This window comes from Rhinichthys klamathensis, unplaced genomic scaffold (genome assembly GCF_029890125.1).
Source record: "Rhinichthys klamathensis goyatoka isolate OS25496 unplaced genomic scaffold, OSU_Roscu_1.1 h1tg000059l_1, whole genome shotgun sequence".
NCBI lineage: Eukaryota > Metazoa > Chordata > Actinopteri > Cypriniformes > Leuciscidae > Rhinichthys > Rhinichthys klamathensis.
In genome coordinates this window covers 5,472,084-5,487,692 of record NW_026606604.1, presented here as the reverse complement: position 1 = coordinate 5,487,692, position 15,609 = coordinate 5,472,084, and the positions used below count along the sequence as shown (strand labels likewise).

The 15,609-nt window shown below is 40.1% G+C and overlaps 2 protein-coding genes across 2 annotated transcripts; one reads left to right on the top strand and one right to left on the bottom strand.

The window, feature by feature from the left end:
- The first annotated feature begins 2,030 nt into the window (after nt 1-2,030).
- On the top strand, nt 2,031-7,514 carry msl2b (MSL complex subunit 2b). Its single transcript, XM_056249128.1, has 2 exons — nt 2,031-3,161; nt 4,165-7,514. The coding sequence occupies exons 1-2, from the start codon at nt 3,020-3,022 to the stop codon at nt 5,823-5,825; spliced, it is 1,803 nt and encodes a 600-aa protein (XP_056105103.1). The 5' UTR covers nt 2,031-3,019; the 3' UTR covers nt 5,826-7,514.
- A 282-nt stretch (nt 7,515-7,796) lies between these two features.
- tnfsf10 (TNF superfamily member 10) lies at nt 7,797-11,775 on the bottom strand. Its single transcript, XM_056249136.1, has 5 exons — nt 11,594-11,775; nt 10,300-10,446; nt 9,997-10,042; nt 9,799-9,918; nt 7,797-9,301 (listed from the first exon to the last, which is right to left on the bottom strand). Exons 1-5 carry the CDS (start codon nt 11,714-11,716, stop codon nt 8,838-8,840), a joined length of 900 nt encoding a protein of 299 aa, XP_056105111.1. The 5' UTR covers nt 11,717-11,775; the 3' UTR covers nt 7,797-8,837.
- Nucleotides 11,776-15,609: the final 3,834 nt, after the last annotated feature.

Here is a 15,609-nt window from a genome sequence, read left to right as displayed (position 1 = left end):
AATAATGTGGCTCGGGAGATAAATTGTTGAATTTTTTAACCTTAGAGACCTGAGTTCAAATCCCAGTATTGGGGCAGCTGTGGCCTAATGGTTAGAGAGTCAGACTTGTAACCTGAAGGTTGTGGGTTTGATTCTCAATACTGGCAGGAAATGACTGAGGTCCCTTGCAAAGCACCTAACCCCCAATCGCTCTCTGGGTGCCACAGCAAAAAGTGGCTGCCCACTGCTCCGGGTGTGTGTGTTCACCAAGGACATAACCATGTCTTGAACATTGGGGGAGACCAAGGTTTTTGTTTTGTTTTTTGCGTGGGGGGTATTGGTCTTTTGGTTTATTTAAAGGAATTAAATAATTAAAGAGGATTTAAGAAATAAGAACGGTAAAAGTTCCAGGTCTATTATGAATTGAAATATTTGCAAATACTGATTTTTAAAATATGCACCCATTCATTCTAATTCGTGTGTCTAATATGTAAAAATTCAAAACGTTTCTTGTCACGTCAAATTCAGTTAAATAATGGCATATTTTTAATTTAAAACAGTGATATTTCATAATGTTGTAGTTTGCATCACTGGCGGTGCTGAACGTTTTAATCGTAAAACAGTGGTCAAATATGAAATGTTTAGCTACTTACATCTTACCATGCACTAGTGTTGGAATTCACACTAACAGTTAAGCCACGCCTTCGATTGGCCATCTCACTCATTCTGACAGTGACGAGCGCTGTTAGACCACTGAGGCAGACCAGCCTAAAAATGTAACATTTAAAACTTTTCGTAATCCTAACAACAAACAAATTGGTGCGTAATGAGTTAAATCCAGTGGACAAATTCCAAGTATGGGTTACAATACTTCGCCTTCATATGTCACTTTCACTTTTCACTTTACAACGCTCTAGTTGTACCACCTGACTGTTGCAGATTAATTTCGACGTTGATAGTGTTGACGCATAAATCCGAGTCTGAGGACGTGAACAGCCCTAAGTAGAATGTCACGGGTTGCCGTCTCTAAATTACGGTTTATGACATGCATGGCGTTAAACGCAGCATAAGCTGTTGTTTTGGTTCAGGAGGAACTGTAAAAGGTGGCTCTTGTCATTTGCGGCACTCGGTGACTGTCTGATCATGACGTGTGATGTCTGCGCGAGCAGGGTGCTCGGAGGAATGGAAATGCATACGTTGACAGGCAAGTAAGACAACGTATTATTGCATTCGGACCAGATGCAATGATTGAACACTTTTTGGTCCTGAGACTTCCACAGACGATATAGGTACTTTGTTTAATAATAATAAAAAAAAAAATATATATATATATATATATATATATAGATAGATAGATAGATAGATAGATAGATAGATAGATAGATAGATAGATAGATAGATAGATAGATAGATAGATAGACAACTTCTATGATTGATTGCTATCAGGGTGTGAAGATTTTCAACCAGAACAACAAAGTGTGAGTTTTTTATTACAAATATTTAAAGAAATTAAAAATATATTCTTATTGTTGTTTCTAATAATATTATATATAAATATATTTTAAAGTTTAGTTAAAATAGTCTAATGCCATTGTAATACATTTGTAATAACCTTTTGAACCTGATTAGATAAGCAGTGACGTGCCTTTTATATTTTATTACATTAAAACTTTACTGTAATTAAATTGTCTCGTCTTACAATTCAGAGAGAAAGTGGATAAAATAATTGACTTGTGTGTGTAATATATAATCTGGTAATTTGACTGCTGTTTTAATAATGTGTCTGGATTACTGATTATTTGTTATATTTATTGTTGTTTCTTCTGCCTCTGTTAACCATTGGACATCTTTACTCTTGAGGGGCCACGCCCCACATCACATCGTAACGTTTATGTAACCAAGGGAACCAGTCGCCCACACTAGTTTGAGTTCTCTTCTCGCGAGTTAAACGCGACAGCCTCACAAGCCGGGAAAAGTATCGCGAGATTATCACGGCAGCGTCCCTCTCCCATAGCCGTTCTTTGATATGTTCTCGCGAGATGTGGACAGCAGCGCCCCCTCCTTGTTCTAATGCGGAGAGGAAGGGAGGGGAGAAGCCGTTTCAAATACACATACATTTCAATATCGCTACTGAATATATATCTATACGTTTTTCTCCAAAGAATGATTTGTGCATATGGAGTGGATATTAAATTTGCGTATTTATCACGCTTAACACTTACGACGCACTCAAACGAAAGGAAAACGGCAGGATAAATCCTAAAAAGAAGCGAAGCGGCCTGTTTTTGTTCCTGAGGCGCAGCTCACACTGACATCAAACGGGCACTTAACTCACGGCGCTTTGTTACACCAGACCTGAAATTACTTCGCAAGTAAGCACGGTTAATATCTGGCACCCTAACGCACTGAAAGACTGGGTGCACAAAAAAGCGGCCTGTTTTATTTTTTTGCAGCGGCAGCGCCATGAAGAGCGGCGGACAATAACAAGAGTGACGGTGCTTGTGTGTTACCACTATGATCCGAGGCTAATCACGTATGTGCACGTCAAGAATAATAAATAAACATATGGAATAACACCGCGAATAAGGACTGCATTCATCCAGGATAAGACAAGGAAGCAATCTGCGCTCTGTTTGAATTTGGTGGTAATTGGAGGCCCGGTAGGGTGAAGAGCGCCACCCGTGTGTTGTTGTTGCATTAAAAAAAAAGATGCAAAAAATCGTGCACATGCATCGCTGAATGTGTTTTCAATCGGATCAACGTGAATGTGCTTTTATCCGATGACGATGAGGATTTGGCCGTATTTCGTGCCGTGGAAGAGGGGCAAACGTTAAGATGGAGTGGTTTTAATGCATGCGATGTAAAGACAAGCATATCTGCTGAAATCTCCCTTGCATTTCACACTCGACGGAATTGCACGCGCAGGTTCATCGACATTGATGATACGTGGGCTGCTGGCGGGACTGAAGCCTTGTACTGTCGCTCCTTTTCTTTTTTTTTTCCTCCCCGAACTGGATCTGTCTAGCACGACACTGCTGAGATGAACCCGGTGAATGCGACCACTCTCTACGTGTCAGCTTGTCGGTCGGTGCTGCAGTGCGATCCCCGGGACCCCCAGGCTTTGGCGGAAATCTATAAGCTCTTGCCTTTTTTCAGACAGTCTCTCGCCTGCCTTGTGTGTGGTGAGAGCCCGTTTATTCTGCTTCATCACTGCACGCTTGCATGATCACTTCTGCTTTATCGCTGCATGCTTTATAGCTGCTCTCGAAGCCCCACCGACCATGACACACCCCCACTGAGTCCACAAATTCCTGACCTACAATGACAACTGGAGCCTGGGCATTTAGACACACATCAGTGCATACAGGCTGTGTGTTTATAGTTGCATGGTGGTTGAATAGTAATGCCTTGCCTGCTCAGTCAGATAAAACTGGCTGCTTGAAACAATTCAGATTTTCCAACATTTTAGATTCCTTCTTCACAGGGTTTAAATATTATAAATATATATATTTTTTTGTGTGTGTTATTTTTGTAATATTTCCTGGCGTGCATATCATTATTTATAATTTATAATAATTTTGTATACTTTATTAGCTACAAATGCACTTTGTAATTGCAAATAACAAATTGATTGTAGTCCAAAATTCATTGGTCAAAAGGTGTGGAACCCTGTTTGTAGTAATGCTTTATTTGGAATGAGTAGGCAATTCATTGCTTTTTTTTTTTTTTTTTTTTTTTTAATACAGCTGTTGATAGTCCATGCATATTTTTTAATTAATACAAATATCAATCAATTACTTTTTTTCAAGCAATTCATGTTTACATGATGTGCTTGCGTTTATAAAAACAATGCATTTGTATTATTTGCCTTTGAGACCCCAGTTAACCATATGCTGAGCATGTAATATGAACCACATCATGCAACATCACATGACCCTTTAACATCAGCACATATGTGGGGCTTCTCTTGAATGTTACAAAACCATATCTAATTAGATACAATATATGCTTGTATTATGTTGCTCATGATCTACAAAACTAATTACAGATCAAACTGATCATTTTAAAGGTACAACATCCAAGCAGCCTATTTAGGCTGTGATTTGAGTAGTTCGCATATTGATGTGTTATCAAGTACCTGTTATGTTGTTTCATGGTCTAAACATATTTTCTTTCTTTATTCAGGCAATTTGCTACAAAATCCAATCGCTCCTACCAATTCGTCGTGCCAGCACTATGTCTGTAAATCATGTAAAGGCAAAAAGATGATGATGAAACCGTCGTGCAGCTGGTGTAAAGACTATGAGCAGTTTGAAGAGAATAAGCAGCTGTGCATCTTGGTGGACTGCTACAGAAAGCTCTGCGAGTACATCGCAGATTCTCCTCTCGCCCAGCACATTTCAAGTACTGTGGAAGGTTCCCCAGACATCCTGGCTCTGTTGAATGAGGGCCTCTCATTGGACAACCGGCAGGAGGAGGAGGAGGAGGAGTCACTCTCCCTGAGCTTCACTAACCAGTCCCCAACACCCTCAACCTCAGAAATGCTCCCTGACGAGGTCCAGTCCCCTTCGACAGAGATCAAGGAGCAAGGCCTTAGTCCTTTAGGGGTGAATGGTCTCCAGGACTGCAATGGCTTGACCAACGTGGAGGAATTGACCGCCAGTTTACCTTCACTAGAGGCCAGTGTTCCAGACTCGGTGGAGAGTGGGAGCGACCTAGTGAAACAAGAGAGTTTCACAAATGAGATCCCAGTGTGTGAGGCAGTGGCAGCTGCTGGCGAGGAGCTTTGTACCAGCACCATGGACATTTGTGGCTTTGGCGAGGATATTAAGCATGATGGCGGGACTCTCCTTTTGAGTGTAGAGGAAGTGCTCAGGACTCTAGAACCAGACCACGTCACCCAGGATGAGTGTCCTGCTATCTTGCAGTCGGCTCTTGATCCTTCGGGGAACTTAAATGGACCTTTTGCCTCGGTTGACTCTGCCCGACAACTCTCCTCGCTCCCACAGGAAGTTCTCTTGCCCCAACACCTGACGTCCCAGAAGAATCCGCAACATTTGGGAATATCTTGTTCCGCCGTGACACCAAGAATGCCACGGTCCAACCGGAAACGCTCGCGGTCGGAAAGCGACAGCGAGAAGATTCAACCCCTACCCATTTCCACCTTCATCCGCGGCCCCACGTTGGGCGCTTCCGCCCCTGTTCCGGTCAAGTGCGAACCTAAATCTCCTGCTCTGACTATCCCTCACATGGCGGCGGTGCCCAACGGTGGCGGCCTTTCTAAGGTGGGCAAGACATTACTGGTGCCTGCTAAAACTGTCAAAAAGACCCTTGACCACCATGGACCCAAAAAGGCGTACACTAAGTCCAAACAGGGCACTCCAAAGTCGAAAGAGAAGACGAAAGAACGGATTCTGACTAACGCACTCATTCCTGGGAGCCCCACGAAAGTGGTGTACAAAAAAGCGCAAGAGAAAAAGGGCTGCAAGTGCGGCAGAGCAACTCAAAACCCAAGTGTTCTTACATGCCGTGGACAACGATGCCCCTGTTACTCCAACCGCAAAGCCTGTCTGGACTGCATATGCAGGGGCTGCCAGAACTCCTACATGGCCAATGGCGAAAAGAAGCTGGAGGCCTTTGCGGTGCCAGAGAAGGCGCTCGAGCAGACAAGACTTACTCTGGGCATTAATGTCACCAGCATTGCAGTGCGAAACGCCACAGGTAGCAGCACTGGCGGGATGCTTAACGTCTCCACGGCAGCTGGCTCACCTGTGGCCTCCTTCTTGGCTACGGGGCCGCACGAAGACAAAGGATTCGATGAACCGTTGGACATGAGGTTTGACTGAGTTCCAGATGATTCTCCTTTAACATCGCCCTGTATTCCAAACCGACTTGCTTTCAGTGTGGCGGCACTCTGCCGAGGGGCTGATGTAGAGTCAGCGATAAGGCAGCTACTGTGATTCTGTTCCAGTTCACATTATCAATTAAACTAGTTATTGCTGAAGCTTGTGCCTTTAAATCATTTGTACTATTCTTTTTGATTTTCTTGCACACCTTTAGAGGAGCGTTGAGACTGGATAACAGAAGTCGAAAGTTTCTTTTGGTAAAGGTTTTTCTTTCCATTTCAGTACAAGTGATCTATAAGGCATGATCTTTGGCAAGATATACCTGACCTCATTGTTGTGGGTCACGTTATGTGCATATGTGGAAGATTTTCAGTTTGTAGGTTAGGGGATGAGACCTGTTAAATGAATGGTACCCTACAGCATCAGTAGAGACTGGTTGTATTTATAAACAGTTTTTGTACACAGACTTAAGGAATACAATTTAAAAAAAGTACATTTTATGATATATTTTGTAAGTTACATTAACAACATTTGCAGTATTTATTGGGTATCACTTAACATAGATTACGGTCCACCCAGGGCATCAGCTGGATACCATTTCTACAGATGCAAGTCACACAGATGCAGTATGTACGGTTTTTCTGTCTAAATTATGTTGTTGTCCTGATTGTGCTAGTTTTTTGCTGTCTCCAAACTGTTATTTTTTTTCCCTTGGGGCATTTAAATACCTGTAATATAAATGTAACATATTTCCACAAAAAAGAAAAAACCTAACACGACTCATGTTTTTCATTTCAAAAATCACTCTATCAAAGTAATTGCATAGGTTTTTTTCCCCTGAAGGTGATTTTATAAATCATCTTGACAAGTTTAGAAAGGGGCTTTGAATGATAAATGTATTAATTAGTGTGACTGTTTATATCTAAACATGAATGTGAATAGAATAAGCTCAACACAGCTGCACAGACATGTGATGTTAAACAAAGGGTGCTGCAAACAATTACAAGATTGTATTACAATCCCAAGTCTTTGCAATGAAACATATGTTGTCCATATGCGAGTAAGTAACTTATACAGCTGTTCATGAATGAACTGTATATTGTTTTTCCTGACCAAGTCAACCAGAAGTCATATGAAGGTGGGTATAGTTTGGAGAAGGCATTGTTTTGTTAGCTTGCAGCTGGAAGATCCACACTATTTCTTCTTTACTAGTGCAAAAATCATTTTACAGGGGCTAAGCATACAATTTTAATGTGGCGTGTCATTCATATTCCAGCTCAGGAAAAATATTGCTTAGGTTCATTCAGCCACGGTAAAATCCATATATAGGCTATTGTTTGTTTTCAACTGGTGTGGCATCTTGACTACGGTACCTTTGAACAATCTATATTGCACCTGAAACATTAGAGGTTAAAATATATAACTGTTAATCATTCATGTTCCAAAGAGCACTAGATGGGTAACTGGAATGCCCTCAATGGTCTAATCAAGCAAACTGGGGTGCAGTAATGCACTGGATCTCTGCCCAGTAATTGTAATTACGAACATTTACCACAAGTAGGCAGAATACAAAAAAAAAACATTTGCTATTGTGATCAAATGTACCTTGTGTATCTCAATAATTTGCATATTCATGACCTCTTTGTTCATGGGAAATGGTTGTAGTAAATCTGATGACATTTTCTATAAAACATTTTATTCATTCTGCAATAACAACAAACTGTTTTTGGAGGGAAAAAATGGCCCAAGAAAATTTAATAGCTCCAGTGGATAGTGGCAAATATTTAGTTGGAAATATTTGAGATATAACAATAATCACCTTATATATAATGAAAATATGTACTGTTTTATACCAATATTTTGTAACGTGTTTGTGCGCACACACATAAAATATTTTTTTTGTATATCACCACAAACTTACAAAATTGAAGTAATACAGTTGCATGGTCTTGAAATTAATAATATATAATAATAATAAAATGAATCATCCAATGATTGTTTTTTTTTATGTATACTGTGCATATTTAATATGAAAGATTATGGCCTGGATAAGAAAAAATATCCAGAAGGGGAGAACACAGTGTACTGTAACGTACATAGTTACTGTTTAACTGACAGTCTGTTTCAGATTAAATGTTACAAAAAGAATAAAACCGAAACACTAAAAAGACCATACTAAAATGCAGAAGGGTGAAAAGACTCGAGTGTCTTCTCAGATGTCTATACATTCCACAGTGTATGTTCAGTGCTGGTAAATGTATATACAAAAGACAATATGTACAAGACAATTTACCATCACAGTGATTTTCACATTTAGCAAATGTAAGATTAATGCTTTAGGAAAGAATTATGGAATAAAAACAACTCCTTCACTCGCAAACTCATTCAAACACATTAATAGTGCTGAAACTGACAATCACAATATGTCAATAATACAATCAAGGCATGATTTGTAAAACGCAAAGATTGTGCAAGTCTCTCCGACCGCATTTCTACATCCCAATATCCAGTTTGTCTTTTAAACATTTGAAAAAGGCAATGCAGTCACATGTCCAAGGAGGACAGAAGCACACAGTAAAAGCCTGCAGCTCCTCCGCAGGCGCAAAAGTCTCGCTTAAAGTCGCACCTTCTTTTTCCTGCCCGGACAGACGCACCGTCCAAACGACTCGCTTCCAAAACGACCTGGCAAGCCCCTCGCTTTCCGTCGCCCCTCCAGGCAGACGTGCTGGGATAGAGCTCCAACGCATTTCACCAATGAACTGATTTACGATCAGATCCGCTGGCCGAATGTTAAAAAAGCGCCAAATATTTGCACCTTTCCATGCTCTCATCAATCATTGTTAACTGTTTTGGCAAGAGACGGAGCATCTCGGCAAGAGCGTCCAAATGCTTTAAGGCACTTGGCATCTGTTCAAAAAAACCTCAGGTAGGAATACCGAGCAAGCCGAGTCCTGTCGCTCATCTGGGAGTTCAAAACAAACCGTGAGGTGCGATTTTTCAGGCTGTGTATCACTAGCTGACCAAAAACGCTCCGAAGAAGCTGGACTTCTCGTCCATGTCGATGGTGCTTACATTGCTGACCGTCACAAACACCCGGTCTCCTCCTCCGAGCTGAAAAAGCCCCGCTTGGTAGATGGAATACAGGCCGTATTCGGTGTCACGTGACCAGCACGTCGTCCGGGCGTTTTTCATCAGCAGTATGGGCACCGGATACGAGCTTACTTTTTTATAAACGTACTGCAACATCGGTTTCCCCCGGACCGATTCGCCCGATGTGCCGTCCTCTTCCTCGCGGTCACTTTGCTCTTCCTCGATGAGCGAGTGTCTGAAGTAAGTTTGGGAGTAGATGTAATAGAGGCCGGCCTGTGGCACCACCAATTCTCCGTCACTCAACTCCACGTTCTGGAGGAAAGCCAGACCTTTTTCGGACTCCCACGACTGGATCTTCTGGCCGTAAACCTTCCTGTTCGGTAGACCTGCATTGTCAAGCCAGAGAGAAGGATTATGGGTCGGGGGTTTGACAGAAAAGCTGCATTGTTTCGCCGTTTGGCAGGGCGAATGGAACGGGGTGCTTGTTTCAAATACTCGGCTCAAGTTATAAACCAGCTTTTTGTTTCAGGCAAATGGCCACAGAGATATGATGAAACTGTGTTTGTTTTTTTTAAAGACGTGAGCTCTGACCTACATAAAAGGTTTTATGAGCTTCCTTTCTGGGAAGCTATCATGAAAAGAATGTTTATTTGCAGGGATGCAACATTGTTCGTGAAATGTTTGCATAGCGTAGTTGTTTTCTATCTGATCTGGATGTCATCCAGTCAGTCTCCATGTACTTTTAAGGTGAATGTGGACTATGACCCAGAGATAAACAAGCTTTAATCAGCTGCAGTCGTTGTTGTAATAATTCAGCACGTATACAGAAACTGAAAAGAGTTGCAACAAACCTAAATCAAGTGTTTGCTAGAACAAGACATACCTCCTCCATCTTTCTCTGCTTCTGGTGTATAGCTTCCAGTCACATGCGCAGCGATCTTAGGCCGAGGAGGATCATCTTGATCTTGGATCACCAATGAGGGAAGTACACGCGAGACTTCATCTGTAAAAAATCCCAACGGTTAATTCACTCGTAGCTTATGCCTTCACATAAACTTAATCTGAGTGTGCTCTGAAATACCTTTGACGGCGGATGAGATTTCTTTCTGATAACGGCTGGACATTGACTGTTAAAAAAAATAAAGAGAGAAAAAAAATAATTAGCCTACATTGGGAAAAACAAAGATTACATTTCTTGTTTCACAAAGAGAGTTGTGAATGGACCAATTCTTCAGCATAACTTCTGAAAATTGGGTTTCATCTTACAAAAATTAAGGAAATTCCTGTATTAATTAAAAAAGGGAAAACGATCCAAGTCATAAATGGACTCATTGTCTACACGCTATAGCTTTATGACTGCATGGGCCTCCTCTGAAGCGGATACCTTTTCAATCAGAAAGTGTAGCTGTTGCGTGACCTGCCAGCAGGGGTCGTCTTTCCCCTCCGCCGCGTTCAGCTCCTGACCCTTTATCGTCCTGAGATTGGCGCGCATCAGACACGACACGCTGCTCTTGGAGAAGGTTTCTTTCATCTGTGAATAAAACATGTTTTAATACCTAGGATTTTAACAACTAAATATTCAGCGTGGTGACCAATTACAAAAGCTGCTCATGTCCCAATTAAGCATTTAGCATATGCATGAAATATGTAAGCTTTGTTTTGCATAAATAAAATGCAAACATGATATTATATGTAGCCTAGTTGTTTTTATTTGAATCAGGCAAAATATCAATTTTATAAAATAGCCTATACTTTAATGCGAGTTTAATGATCTTATTATACAATGCCAAATTATATTTGCTTATCTTTATTTACATAATTATTGATCATTTTGCATCCATAAATAGCAAATATTTTCAAGCATACAAAGAAATAACTAATAATAGATAGGCCTATATATATATATATATATATAAATTAAATCGTATCATCGTATACAAATTATAAAAAATAAGATCTAATATTTTAAAAAGACAAAATATTTTGCATGCATAAAATGCAAAATGAAGCCATTTCCTATGCTATTTGTTTTATCTATCCATTCTATAAAATAACAATTTCATGAAATTATATTATCTTTTCTAGTGCACACACTGTAAAAAAAATATTGTTGGTTTAACTTAAAAAAGTAAGTAACCTAGTAGCATAAAACTCTGAGTTAATACAATGAAGGAGATTGGTTTAATCAACAGAAACTCAAAATATTATGTCATCTGAACCACATGAATTATCTAAGTTCATTTGACAAAAGAAAAAATGTTGTGGTAAATCATGAAAATATTTTAGTGTAAATGAATATCTGTGCTTATTTTTATTTATTATACAATAATAATGATTAAAAGTTATATGTTGCAAGCATAAAATGCTAACTTTTCCCCTCAAAAGAGACTTTTTTAAATGATAAACTGTAGGCTACATTGCCATTGAGTGTCGTCTGCTGTTGCTTAACTTGTACTTTAGGCTCCACTGAGCGACCTGTTGGCAGCTGTCCACTAAACAAAATGCAGGCAGAAACCTCAGCAAACGAACCGAGAACGGCTGCAAACAGCATTCGTTCTCTCTAAAGTCTTCTATTTACTGCATTTCAATGTCGCAACATGCACAACGAGGCGGCCAGACAAACTTTGCACAGTTCTGAGGTAACGTGCAAGAAAACGCAGAAGGTACACGGCCCTTACCGTCGATAAGACGTTGCTGAAGTATATGAACGTTACAGCCACTGCTATTGTTTGAAGGAGAATTGCAGCCAGCAGCAGAAGTCCGATATACTGCATGGTGTGTGAGCTTGTCATGCTGACCATTGCGTGTGTTCCTGCAGCTCGAGACAAAAGCTGAGGCAGAATTCCTTCTCTTCATATGAAAAGGCATGGAGGCGGGGCAGCGCTTGACTATCAAGGAAACGAAGTGCAAGATTTACTTTCCTGTAAAGATGATCTATGTAAGAACCTCTTTCGTTTTTGCTTGATCAGTGCAATCACTTTATGATATAATTACTGCCGAAAGACACATGTCAAGCATAAAATTTGTCTAAATTGATCCTATAACCGTGCTTGCCCTGCTGGAAAATTCAGTTTAAAGGAACACTTCACTCAAAAATTAAATTCTGTTATAATTTACTCCCTCAGGTTTTCCCAAACCCTATAGGGGCTTCTTCCATGAAACACAAATGAAGATCTTAATCACCGCTCACTTGTATTGTGCATCAAAATATCTGTGTTTGGGAACAGATTTTTTTTTTTTACATTGTTTTAACTCATCAAAATAGGTTAAGCAATTTGCAACTTTTGTAGAAGTTATACAAGGTGTATGTTTAATGTAATTTTAGTTTAAATGACTTAAAAATTTAAGGTAGCAACTTTTTTTTACAGTATACTGTATCATATTTGATACATGAATTTTTAAGGCCTCTAAATAATCAACAAGCTCAAAATGTTGATGTGCACAGTGAGTCCTACATACCTTTGCTCTTTGTTTGACAGTTCAAACATGTCATTTTAGTATAATTGAAAAAAAAAAGAAGAAAAAAGTCTGTAGTGTCAAAGTCCTTTTTGCTGTGAAATCTTTCATGTTTTTATAAAGTACGAGTAAGAATAATGGTAATAATATTTCAAGATGAACATTTACTGGCCTGAAGCAACATGTGTTTAGAAATGTTGTGGTAAAACAGACTTTTGAGGAATGTTTATTTGTACATCTCTCAATCGAAATTGTATTGCATTGCAATTATAGCCTATATCTTTGTCCCCCAAAATGAAACTACAGAGCTTTGATTGTAAACATTTAAATGTCATTACTTACTAAGACATATTATTTGGAGATACCGAGTTTCAACTGATAATTATATGCATTTTTATGTAAGTAGTCTGCTGTTGTAACGACATCTCATTGATTTACATTACAAGCTTACATTACATTACCAGACGAAAGATGACCAGTCGTTGCGATTTTTGTGATCGCGGCTCCTAAGCAAGCGGTGGTCCTACGTTGTACAGTGAGAGAGGTTCAAAGACGGTCGTTGTCGCTGTATTGCGACCAAAGAAAGCCTGCGACCAATTTTTTCTGACAGTCATAAATTTAGCATGATCATCTCGCAGTGTGTTTGCTGCTATGACATCTACTGACTAGCCAATAAAAATGCAACATGAAATGGCGTATTGATCAATGCGACATGGCGCTAAAACTTAAAACTACTTATCTCAAGCTCCATTTACATAAATTGGCATGCCAAGTTGGTCTCTTTTCCCTAGCCATGCATGACCACGTCCATATTCTTCTCTTTAGCTTCCTCCTCTTTTTTTTCAGCGCACATAAAAACCACAATTGCCAAAGTGCAATCCTGCTCTATGTTGACCACTAGCACATGCCGATGACGTTTTATTCTTCTATACTAACTTGTGTCGTAGCCTACGATTCAATAAGTGTCAACATCGTACAGTCTACATACATGTCGTACCAAAGTTTATTAGATGTCGTAGAGTGTGATTTGTAAGGATCTTATATTGCTGAAATCGCACAGACTGTAGCAGGCATGAGTTGATCATCATCACTGGCTGCTCCAAGTCGGCTATTAGTTTGTCTAAATTGGAAGAACATCTTGAACTAGAACTTGAACTAATGTCCAACTTGCATCAGCTAATGACCAGGTTGGACCAGCTAGAAACAGGCTACCAAGTTCCAAAACACAGATACCAGGTTAAACTGGATTTTCCAACAGGATTTAAATTAATTTGTTTTGTTTTTTTAATAAACTGATGTATTTTCATTTAAAAACATGTTTATTTTCGTTCAGATTCATGTTTTGTTCTATTGTAACTTTGCCCTGTTTTTGTTCAAGAAAACATGACCAATTCTGACTGTATTTGATTTCTAACATGTGGTTACAATCTGGTCCTATTTAGAAAGTCTAGGGGGTATTCCATGTATTGTGCTTCTCAAAGGCCGGCCATTTCTTGCTGCCATCTGATTTAAAGAGCTATTCTGTTACTCAGCTTCAGTTGACAGGTTTTGGTGGGCCCCTTTAAAACAAAGTCGATTCTAAACTTCAGCATCTAAAAAGTAAAATCGATGTTTTCTTCCTGTTGTCCAACCATGTCTAACTCTTATACACGCTAGTTTTCTCATGACAAAGTTATTTGCTCATGACATTCCAGGTGCTCCGTAACACAGTGTTTATGCTCCAATCCCAAGCCAACGAAACAATTTTCCAAAGTACATGAATAAACTCAAAACAGTGCTGCTTTTGTGCCGTCCACAAGTAATCATTAAGTTTAAAGACATAATAAATAACGAATAACACTTTTAAAGGCGCTACTGTTTCCAGCGAAGTGTATTTACTTGTTAACCTGGAGGTTCTTGCATGTTCTCTCACATTACCATTTATAGATGCTTTTAAAACGACTCCCAATGCGAGTTCATAGCAGAGCAGGATAGGAGCCTTTTGAAGCTCCATCCCGCTCCGCAAGCGTCAGCAAAGTTACCCAATATTGCTTTTTTCATGGACTTGTTTGTGCCAGATGTGTCACGCTGAGATTAGATCAGCTTCTATAATCAACAGCAGATGAACGGAGGTGACCAAACAGGCTTCAGTGATCGTCTGGGACAATGACTGTGACTTCCTCCTAAAAAAGTAAAGCTCAGCAGAAAATGGAGGGCGTGCTTCTTTATAAAGGATCATTGGTGCTCTTTAATAGGTTTATTGTGAAGACAAAGTCTGAATGATAATACAGTCAAACAATACTTGTTGTGGTGATTGTTCAGGCTGATTCGCAGCTCCAGAGTCAAAGCTAGAGATTAAGCAGCTTAATAAAAAGTCCTTGCATGTAGAACAATTGGCATGAACCTTGTTCTTAATTCAAATATTTCTTATTGTTTCCACACCCATTCTCTTTCGCTGATTCTTTCGCTCTATCTCTGTCAGCCAGCTGTGTTCGACTGGTCTCTGAAGGCCACGGTGTTGACATGTCCTGCTCTGAATCGCAGGCAACCTAAACAATGCAACAAGCGGCACTGTGGATCTGAGCATATCTGGCACAGACATGGTGGAAGGGAGGAGGAGGAACACAAAGAAAAGGAGAAAAAAGAAACAGAGCGGCAGGCGACCAGTGGACGGGCCGGAAACTTGGGATTTTCCAGCAGAAGCGAATGCAAAGTGTAGATTTGGCTGGGTTTGTTTTAGCTGACGCCAGGAAAAGCTGCAGCCAAAGAGTGACAAACTCATCCCTTATGGTGACCCTGCCACATTTATACATAAGCAGAATGATCTGAGGATGTCTTTTATGAGTGTGTGTGTGTCTGTGGGTGGTGTTGGTGTGGGAGGTAGTGCAGGGAGATTCTTCTGCCCATGAAACATGACTGTAGTCTGGCGCCATGATTGACCGATGTCCTGCACCGGAGAGAAAATCCTCCCCCACTGACTCCCTTTTTCTTGGAGCTGAATGTTAAAGCAACCCCTGAACACACAGGAACGCTCTTTCTCTCAGTATAAACTATCACACTTGCAGTTTTCAGCAGGAGAAACAAATCCCAGACTATATCTAGGGAGCAAATAAGACTTGGGGTGGGATTTTTAACTTGGGCCAGTAAGCAACAAACTAGCTATGTATTAGCAATGGTCTAGCAACAACCTAGAACACATAGCAACACCCTGGTTACAATTCACACAACAGCCTATCATAGTGGTTGTGAATTTACATGG

What these genes read in the sequence shown, in the direction of transcription:
- msl2b (XM_056249128.1), top strand. Translation starts at nt 3,020, where the DNA reads ATGAACCCGGTGAATGCGACCACTCTCTACGTGTCAGCTTGTCGGTCG. An exon ending in TCTCGCCTGCCTTGTGTGTG is followed by an intron (nt 3,162 to 4,164) that starts GTGAGAGCCCGT and finishes TTCTTTATTCAG; the next exon opens with GCAATTTGCTACAAAATCCA.
- tnfsf10 (XM_056249136.1), bottom strand. Translation starts at nt 11,716, where the DNA reads ATGGTCAGCATGACAAGCTCACACACCATGCAGTATATCGGACTTCTG. An exon ending in TCAGCAACGTCTTATCGACG is followed by an intron (nt 10,447 to 11,593) that starts GTAAGGGCCGTG and finishes TTTTATTCACAG; the next exon opens with ATGAAAGAAACCTTCTCCAA. An exon ending in AATCTCATCCGCCGTCAAAG is followed by an intron (nt 9,919 to 9,996) that starts GTATTTCAGAGC and finishes GATTTTTTACAG; the next exon opens with ATGAAGTCTCGCGTGTACTT.